Source organism: Buceros rhinoceros, unplaced genomic scaffold, assembly GCF_000710305.1.
Source record: "Buceros rhinoceros silvestris isolate BGI_N320 unplaced genomic scaffold, ASM71030v1 scaffold10733, whole genome shotgun sequence".
Taxonomy (NCBI): Eukaryota; Metazoa; Chordata; class Aves; order Bucerotiformes; family Bucerotidae; genus Buceros; species Buceros rhinoceros.
In genome coordinates, this window is record NW_010404223.1 from 35994 (window position 1) to 45806 (window position 9813).

The following is a 9813-nucleotide window of genomic DNA, read 5'->3' on the forward strand; positions in this document are numbered from 1 at the left end:
CCTTAAGTTTAGTTTTTTTTGGGGGGTCTTCCCCCCTTTTTTTTTTTTTTTTTTTTTTAGGGCTTTTAGCCAAACAAGAAGGACCTTTTTCATTTTTTTTCTTTTCAACCAAAAATTCAACTGATTTTTATTCTTGCTTGGCTGGATTATGAAGATTTTAGTTGCTTTGAAATACTTTATTTTTATTTCATGGATTGTCACTTTTTTCTATAAGATCAATAGTCATTAAGCACTTTGAAGAGACTTCGTGGTGATTGTAAAAAATTCTTTTATTCTTAACAAAAAGTAAGACAATGCTTTTTTCCTGCTCATCCTTAACAAGCAGTTTCTCCTGGGGACACCAGCTGAACCCTTTAGTGCTCCTCTGATCCTTCAGCAACCTGTTCGTCTCTCTGGGAGAGCTGCTTGCTGTCTCCCACCATTCACACCTCTATGCTTTAACACCATCCCTCAGCCAACATTGGCATGGCTTCTTCCAGCTGCTGTTTTTGTAAAGCATCCCCTTTAGTCCAGTCTTTCTAAAGAAAAACAAAGGCCGCTTCTGCCTTTGGCTTCATCAGGGAATAAATTTAAGCCTTGGCTTTCCTACTGTGCATGGCCGCGCTCCTGTTTCCTGCGCAGGCAGCTGTGTCTTTGCCTGCCTTAATTCCCTCATCTCAGTTCTCACATTAGCCAAACAGAGCTGCTCCCCTCTCAGGGAAGAGAAGGATCCTTAAGATCTGCGCTTAAAGTGGAGCAAAGTGAGGATCTGACTCCCGCAGTGCTGGGCATTGTGCAGAGTTCTGCAGATTATTAAAAGAAAGAGGATTTCTGGTTTCGAATTCTATAAAGACAATGGAGTTTTTGTTTGTACCTGTTGTGCCTCTGAGGAACTTTTAGAGTCATCCCTGCACTGTGTCTGCAGCACTGAGCTGTGCCTCTGCAAGCAGGGAAAAGAGAGGAAGCTCTCTTTTCTCTGGTGTCTCTGTGTGTGAGCCTTTTCCCAGTGGTTGCTGATGCTGCCCCTCTCCTGTACAGGCACAGGACACACATCAGCCTGGCCACAGGTGCTGCACCCTCTCTCTGGGCAGAGCAATGCTGCTGTCCTGAGCAAGCAGCAAAACCACCTAGCTAGTCCTTTCTGGTTAGATGAGACCAGCTCAGCTTCAGCAACTCCATGTTTAATTTTCTGTTGGAATTTTATTTTTTCAGTTCAAAAATCCCCTCATTCTCTTGTTGCTGGCTTCGGCTTTAGTAAGCGTAATCACGAAAGAATATGAGGATGCTGCGAGCATCACCATGGTAGGTGGTACCTCTCTTGCAACCCAGCCCTTCGCTCTCTGAAGCAGGTGAGCCCATGCCTGTAACACCTCTCTGTTCACAGGCAGTGCTCATCGTGGTCACCGTGGCCTTCATCCAGGTACGTCTGCCGGAGCTCGGCTCCGTGGCTGGGGCCGTCATGAGCAAGCCCTCTTGTGTAACTTGGCTTTCTTCTCCTTTCTCATTTAAAAGGAGTATCGCTCGGAAAAATCTTTGGAAGAACTCAACAAGCTGGTGCCCCCTGAGTGCAACTGGTGAGGCATGTCTGCTCTGGGGGGGCTTAGCAGGGTTTGGGAGCAGAGCTGATGGGTGCGGGCAATTACTTCAGGTTGTCATGTATGTAATGAGAAGCTGGTCTCTGGAGCGATGGCTCTGTGCGTGGGTACAGCTGTGAGTCACAGGGGGTGAAATAACTGATTTTTTTTGAAGCAGACACCCAGCAGAACTGAGCAAATGAAGAGAGACAGGAGGGTCCCAGAAATATCCCACCCCACACCCTGCATAAGGGTCCCTGCAGCCTCCTGCGTGTTGCTGACACCCCACGTAGGAAAATCCTCACCTGCATTTTTTTTTGGCGCAGAATTATGCGTGGAGGTGCACGTGGGCTTCCTCGCCCATGCCTGCCCGTTGCTGTATGTATGTGCCAGGCAGGGGCACACCAGGCGCAGATCAGCCACACGTGAACGCAGTCGTGCCATTGCCCATGGAGCAGCTCTAGGGTGGATCAGATAGCGCTTCCCTACTGCTTTGATGTTGGGTATCAGTGCCATAGATTACGTGAAACGCTTTTCCTATTTATGTCTCTGCAAATCAGATTTGTCACAGCCAACTTAAACAAGCTGTGAGGCTGAGGAAAGCCTTGCACTGCAGGCAGAGCCTGGGGTTTTCTTCTGCTCCAAACTTCTCCCAGGTCTGGATCTAACAGATGCCACTGTTTGGTCTTTATTTATGATATGACATCATAAGCATCTAACAAACAGCTTAAAAGGCTGCACTCTTAATACAATAGTGAAATGCCAGCAGTGACTTTAGCTTTAAAAAGCTTATTTTTAGGTTGAAGAATCTGCATTTCAGCATTTAAAACATGAGTCGTGGGTCAGTGCACCTTCTTGTCACTCCTATCTACTGCAGAAGTACTTAGGTCGCTTGTTGCTGACATGCAAGTCTTCCGAAACCTGCCCATCTCTATGAATTAAACCAGCCCAACCTGAACAGAACCCTCTCTCCTCATCTTTATCTATGTTCTTATTTACGTTGGAAGCTCTTTGGGGCAGGGAAGTTCTTGCTTCTCGCCAGTCGCATTTCCAAGCCTGCAGAAGGAATAAAAACCTCACAGCCTGGTTTCTTTTCTTTTTTTTCCCATTTGTCTCATGTAGCCTGAGGGAAGGAAAACTGCAGCATCTTCTAGCACGAGAGCTTGTGCCTGGAGATATCATATACCTGTCTGTGGGTGACAGGGTTCCTGCAGACCTCAGACTGATAGAGGTAAATCCATACGAGAGCCTGTTTTGGAAATTTTCTGTCTAAACAGAGCCAGAAATGTGCCTTTTCACTTAGGTTACAGATCTGCTGGTGGATGAATCCAGTTTTACTGGAGAAGCTGAGCCTTGCAACAAGACCGACAGTGCCTTACAAGAAGTCCGAGACATAACCACGTTGAGCAACGTCGTATTCATGGGGACCCTGGTGCGATATGGGAAGGGGAAAGTAAGTCCTGTCGGTCTCTATCTTCTCACAACTAGTTACAGAATCTCTAGATTTTTTCATCTCCATCTCTCTTTCCTTTCTTTTCAGGGAATAGTTATTGGGACAGGTGAAAACTCACAGTTTGGAGAGGTGTTCAAAATGATGCAAGCTGAAGAGGTAAAGAGCCTCTGTGTCTCTCTGGAAATGGTGGATGTTCGGGATGACAGTCTGTGAGGAGGGGCTGGCCCAAGAGTCAGGGCACTGAGTTCTCTTCTGTTTCTGCCACAAAACATCTGTGTGCCTGCAGGACACCAGAGTGCTGTATCCAAAAATGAAGGTTCTAAGCAGGATTTAGGCTTCTAAATCCAGGCTTGTGATGCTCAGCTTGTGTCTCACTTAGTAGACACTCAACACTATGGTGTTTTCTTCCCCTGCTTTTCCACTACACATACAAAATTTTACTTCTATACGTGCCAAAATTTCACGGACCAGAGCTCACACAGGTGAGAGTCCAAAAACTAGTTAACTCTTGAGCCATTAATGCCAGAAATCACAGCAAAGCAGTAGACACTTCCAGGTAAAGTGCGTGCCAAGCCTCTGGGACAGGGATGGAGGGCCAGATTCTTTTATCCCTGTCCCAGAGGCTTGGCGCACTCGTTATCCCGTCCTGGACCCAGTCACTAAGATCTTTTTCTGATCTAGCCCTTAGTCTGTCTGTACCTTGGCTCTCCAGCTATGATTTAGTAGAATTCTTCTTTTTCTACCACTTTTCAGCTGTCTCAAGCACACTGAGGCAGAGATGGTCTGTGCCCAGCAGACCCCGTTGGGGGTTTGGGGTGGGTAAGCACTAGGGCAGCTGTAGGGACCACAGTAATGGTAACCAGGACAGTGTGGGTCACGCGTTCTGGGCTGAGTGTCATCCTCTTACATAACAAGCAAAGATAATCAGCTATTCCCTGATGTTTCCAGACTCCCAAAACACCTCTCCAGAAAAGCATGGACAGACTGGGGAAGCAACTTACTGTTTTCTCCTTTGGCATAATCGGTGAGTAGGACACAATGCTCAGACTTGCCTGGGCAGCTGTGGAGGCCCTCTGTGCTCCAGGGCCTCTTTTCCCACAAGTACTTGTTGATGTGGGTTTCCTGGACTTCGAGGTGTCACTGCTTGAACCCTCAGAAGGAGAGATTTGGGGCCTCATTGTGTATTCAGTACCCAGTGAAAGCAGGTTAGAGATTTATGAATTTCTGGAAGGTTTTTAATTGGACCGTTTTCCCCCACCAGGTTTAATAATGCTCATCGGCTGGTTGCAAGGGAAGCATCTCCTCAGCATGTTCACAATTGGAGTCAGGTGAGGACTGGAGAGCACCTTTCTCTTTGAGTTCTAATGAAACACATCCCTGGGAATTCCCTCTTCAAACCAATGGATGTTTCACAAAAGAGAACTTGAGTAAGACCTGTCGTAAATAGGTATTGATCTTGTGCTGGTGACATTGATGTGAGCTTTGCAATGGAGTTTGGTTTATTTAATTTTGGAAATCAGCATGTTTAAAGTCTTCAGCGGCTCTTCCACCTTATCCTGCTGCAAATGTCATTTCCTGTCATTACTATTAATTTAGTGGGAGTGTAGCAACAGCAAACATGACTCTTTGCTGTTCGTACTGGATTTACGTCTAAAGATAGCAATGCACATTTCATGAGCATAAAAAGCTCCAACAACCCCTTAACCAAACACAATAAACTGTGTGCTTTTACCAGCACCTATAAAACCTGCTGCTTGGTGTTGTCATGGCTCTAAAATATTTTTTTTTAAAAAAAAAAAAAGCATTCTATAGAAATAAAAACAAAACTATGGATGAGGAGGCTGCAGGGAAGCCAAGCTGCCTCAGTGCCCATTCCAGTCTCCTGGTGGCAAGGAAAAGTGGTTAAGCCTGAGTTTTGGAGAGCAGCCAATGGTTTCAAATGTCCTTGGTGGCTTTTTGCACATACCTGGACATGTTCAGAGTTACCCAAGGAATAACTAAGGGACAGATGAAGGCTGACTGTGTCCCACCATAGCTTGTAGCCCCATGTGAGAGAAAAGATGAGGAGCTGTGTGTTGGCAAGGAGCCAGCAGCTAATATTTGACTTCCGTCCTCAAAGTTAAATAAATTAAATGAAACACAACTCCTGCTTAGCCAGAAATTAATGCTCTTTGCAATGCAAAGAAGAAAAGTAACTGATCTGTCAAAATCATCCAGAAAAACGTTGGAGGGTTGGGTAAATATCCTGCTGTTGTGGTTGGAACATACCAGAAGTCCCAGCAGTTAGCGCTGCGTGCTCCTGTTCAGATACACGTGTATAAACGGGAAAACCCACGCCGTGGAAAGGTCCCTTTGGCACGTTTTGGTTGGTACTTGTAGTTTGACCCCTGTGTTGAAGCTGTTGTGTCTCTGCTGTCCCCAGCCTGGCGGTGGCTGCCATCCCAGAGGGCCTGCCCATTGTGGTCACTGTAACGCTGGTGCTGGGTGTTCTCCGGATGGCCAAGAAAAGGGTGATTGTGAAGAAGCTGCCCATAGTAGAAACCTTAGGTAAGGCTGCAAAGGGGCCGCACAGCTTGGTCACTTCTCCAGGCTTCAAAATCTGAGCTGAATAGCAACCAACTGGCCAAGTGAGCCCTGGTCTGATTAAACAAAACAAATTTGGGATATGCTTATGGGGCCAGAGCAACCCATTTGGACCTAAGATGTTCTCTACCCTGTATTTCTCACCCTTTTCCCTTATTTTAGTGATATTAACACAGGCGGGTGCTGGGAGTGGTGCAACCCAACCCATGGCATTGGCCCAGGGGGAGCAGAGCCCCTCTGCAGACATGTATGTCCTGGTTGGATTGAAAAGTTTGGTTTCTCCAACGGGATCCCCCGTTCTGTGGGATCATCCTGCAGCTCCATCCTGTCCCCCTCTTTAGTGTCTAGGTGAAAAACCTTGCAGCTCCTTAAGTTGAGCTTGGTGGCATGAACAAAACCAATTGTCCTTTCACAGCCTGTGTAGCTATCTCCTGTATATCCAAAGAGTCATGGAAAATAGGGACATAGAGGACCTTGAGAAGGCATCCAGCCCATCCTCACAACTGCAGGGCAGAATGAACTGTAAGGAAATTATTCTTCTGCCTTCCCTTATCTTCAAACTGGCCCTCATCCCCAGGTTGCTTGAATCCAGGCTTTGCTACTCTGAACTTGGTCAGCGTGGCCATGATATGAAGGAGAAGACATGTTGTTCACTTAGCACCACATTTAAAAGTACGCTAAATGCCAAGCCTGGCCCCTGCCTGCTGCAAGTACCTGCTGCACAGCCAGATCCTTCAGCTAAAATCTCTTCCTTGAAAATGCTGCTATTGTTTGAACTGCCCTTGTTTGTTCTGCAGTTAAGAAATCTTATCACCCTTATTTTATTGTATCTGCCCTGACCCAGGACATCTGAAACGGCCTTATCTCATGAAGAATTTCGTTCTGGCGGGGCTGCGCCCAAAGAGGCGTAACTGCCAAATGCCCGGGTCCCCTGCAAGACAGCCTAAGCAAAAACCAGACTCTCCCACAGAGTGGCTGTGCCACGTCTGAGAAGGAGGAAAAACAATCCTCCTCCTTTATCTGGTTCTTTCATTACAAATAACTGAAAATATTGAAGTTGATGGCTTTGCTCTGTGCCAATCCTTCAAAACCGCAATTAATTAAATCCCCTTTATTGTCTTCAGGCTGTTGCCTGGTGGTTGTTGTGCTTGGGGGGTCTGTGCCAAAGCAGTGTAGTGATCTCCAGCGACAGGGGAGATATTCAGACTCAGAAAGGAGGTGGAGTCTGATTTTTTTTTTTTTTGCATTTAAGTAATTTTTCCCTTTCTTGGGAGTGGAAACTGGCTTGAACATGGGGACTCTGCTGATTCGCTCCTTTGCTGTATTGCGGTGTAACCAGGCCCTGGAAGACGTGTGCTTTGCTGAAGCAGGATTGTCACAGAGCAGAGGACGAGTGGGGCAGCTCTGGCTCTTAGCTATGTTTTTTTTATGTTTGGTTGGGTTTTTTAACAGCCTTTAGCACATCTGCCCTCCCAATCCCTTGGTGGGGCAGGGAAGGGCTGTTATTCCTGATTTAGAGAAGCAAGGGTTAAATGGCCCGTCTGAGGAAGCCTGTGGCCGAGTGGGAATTTGATATGTCTTTTCAGACTGTAACAGCTGTTCTGTTGTGTGATATCGCAGCTCGGAAGCATTGGTCAACTCCTTGGGGATCAGAGCCTCCTTTTGCTGCCTGCTACACAATGCTCAAGACAACGTGGCCCTCTTCAGATGTCTCCTGCCACATCTCATGTTCAAATTATGGGCACGATACCCTGATTTGCACTCAAATCCTTTCCTCACAGCACCCTGTTAGGAAACTCAACCATTTTTTGGTATTTTCTCCATTTTCTCACTGGGGCAGTTTGAGTAACTTCACCGAAACGTGTTCTCCCTCTTCTGCATCTTGTTGTTAAGTTGCATTATTTATTAGCTCTGATTAAAACCCTTCCTGCATCAGGTTGCTGCAATGTCATCTGCTCAGATAAGACAGGCACGCTGACAGCCAACGAGATGACAGTGACTCGGCTTGTGACCTCGGATGGGCTCCAGGCAGAGGTATGGCCGAGGCGGTGTTATGGACCTTCCTGGTCAAGCTCAGCAGGACCAGTTTGCTGGGAGGTCAGTTAGGCCCAGACGAGGGATGCCGAGTCAGTCCCAAACCAAGCAGTTTCTTGCACATCACGGGTTCCTTTAAAGAGAACGGACTTTTGTGGTGCTGGAGACAGGCAGAGGTGGGGCTGGGTGTCCAAAAGCTGCTCAGATGCCATAAACAAAGGTGATCACTGACATCATCTGCTGTTTTCTGCAATTATTGTAAATATTGAAATTTACCACTGACCCTTCTGTAGGGATAACTATTATGTGAGTGACTTGGTCCTTCCACTTGTGTGCAAAGTGGGTGAAAACGGCAGGCAAGCCAAAGGTAAGGCAGTGGAGACGCGGGCCAGTCCTTAGTAGGGTAAAACCAGTGACCCCACTGCTGCCCAAGGGCTGGATCTCTCGACTGACAGACTCAGTTGAGAGAGAGTCTCTTGACTGCAAGAGACTTAAGAACTCATGGCAAACAAGTTGTGTAAAACAGGCTGATTCATTTTGTTTCTCTACTGCTGTTATACTTTCACTACCTGCAGCTCTCCCTACAAGCATTGCTTTGAGCTGGGAAGAATCCCAGCACACCTTCAAAATGAGCAGTTCGAGTGCACCCCGTTGTACATAGGTTCTGGGTAGTCCCACCTGGCACTGGGAAATCTGCCCTTTCTGTCTCTCCCTTCCTCAGGTCGGTGGGGTGGGCTACAACGGAGAAGGAAACGTTTATCTTCTGCCATCAAAGAAGATCCTTAAAGAATTTTCCAATGTCTCAGTTGGGAAACTAGTGGAGGTGAGTATAAATTATGAACCAGCTTGTCCTATTTACAGTCACTTTTCATTTGCACAGATCACTTTGGGTAATGAGTGTGGAAAAAGAGCCACTCTTGTCACTCTCAAATGAACAGTTGTGCTACAGCTTTCTCCTGGAAAGGCTGCGGGTAATTGTGATATAATACCTGGAGTTTATGGGTGGAATCAATCATGAAATGTGTAGGGAGAGACCAGAGTCATCAGCTTAAAGTGTCAATGACATTTTGGATGAAAAAACAACTCTGGCAGAGGAGAGACCAGGGAGTTTTACCACATTAAAAACCTGAATGTTTTAAAAGATTCTAGACTTCAGCTGGCTATGTGGTCAATTTATGAATGCACCGTGATGGTCTCTGGGTCTTGTGTTAGCATGAAATAAAATCTTATATGTTCAACTGTAGGGTAAAGCAGGGTGTTTGGGTACTGAAATGATCTGAGCTGGACTCCCAAAGGGAGATTAGGTCCTATTTTATCCCTACTGGACATTAAAAGCAACAGTAGAAGAAAGCACTTTTTATTTTCATGTTTTATGAAGCTTGTTAGATACATATCATGATTTGTCTGATGTTAATTTATACAAAATGTAACATTTTACCGAAATATTGGTGTATCCTGTGGATTGAGGTGGTTTAGAAAGTGTGAGAACTGATGTGAAGAGATGCTGCTATGGGGAGTAGCACATCTTGTGGTGTGTGGCTGCTTTCATCCTCCAGTCTTTCATTATTTCATTTAAAGAGACAAAGCTGTGAATTTAGTTATGGAAAAAAAAAAAAACCCATGTAAATCTGTCCCTTTCTGCAGGCTGGGTGTGTGGTCAATAACGCCATTATCAGGGAAAACAGTGTGATGGGGCAGCCCACAGAAGGAGCGCTCATTGCCCTTGCCATGAAGGTAAGATGGTAAAGATTTAAAATTATTCAGATGTTTAAAAAAAAAAAGAGTGATATTATTAAGTGTGGCCACAGAGATCAATTTCTCTGATGAAGTTCCCAGACTGGTTTTAATCTATCCTTGTCTCTTCTCCCAGGGTCGTAGATGTACACCTCTACCATGTAAACCTCTTGTCATGGAAAAACCCCTTCCCTGAGCTTCTGTGTGAGCAGCAATAATCGAGTTGTTTGGTTAATCTCTGCAATTCCGCTGCACAATGGATTTATTTCAGGCTCACACCAGGCTGCCTTTTTTAGTATTTTTTTCACATGCCAGTTAAGAGTTCAGGAGAAAGACAAGAGAGTGGTGCAAAATGAGCAGGATCAGGCCACACTAGAAAGTACGGTAGAGGGTCATCTGCTAGCTTTTTCTTAGTCATGGTTATGTGAACCAAGATTTTTTTAAGTCAATATTGCA

General features: G+C 45.8%; 1 protein-coding gene across 1 annotated transcript in view; it reads left to right on the top strand.

Moving 5' to 3' along the window:
* The window catches only part of ATP2C2 (ATPase, Ca++ transporting, type 2C, member 2), a 24751-nt gene that overhangs the window by 6901 nt on the left and 8037 nt on the right, over positions 1-9813 (top strand). Inside the window, exons 4-15 of the mRNA XM_010133312.1 lie at positions 1192-1281; positions 1364-1399; positions 1492-1553; positions 2676-2784; positions 2857-3006; positions 3094-3162; positions 3955-4030; positions 4268-4334; positions 5429-5553; positions 7526-7623; positions 8345-8446; positions 9268-9357. Coding sequence (XP_010131614.1) covers positions 1192-1281; positions 1364-1399; positions 1492-1553; positions 2676-2784; positions 2857-3006; positions 3094-3162; positions 3955-4030; positions 4268-4334; positions 5429-5553; positions 7526-7623; positions 8345-8446; positions 9268-9357 — 1074 coding nt within the window. The remainder of the gene's footprint in view (positions 1-1191; positions 1282-1363; positions 1400-1491; positions 1554-2675; positions 2785-2856; positions 3007-3093; positions 3163-3954; positions 4031-4267; positions 4335-5428; positions 5554-7525; positions 7624-8344; positions 8447-9267; positions 9358-9813) is intronic.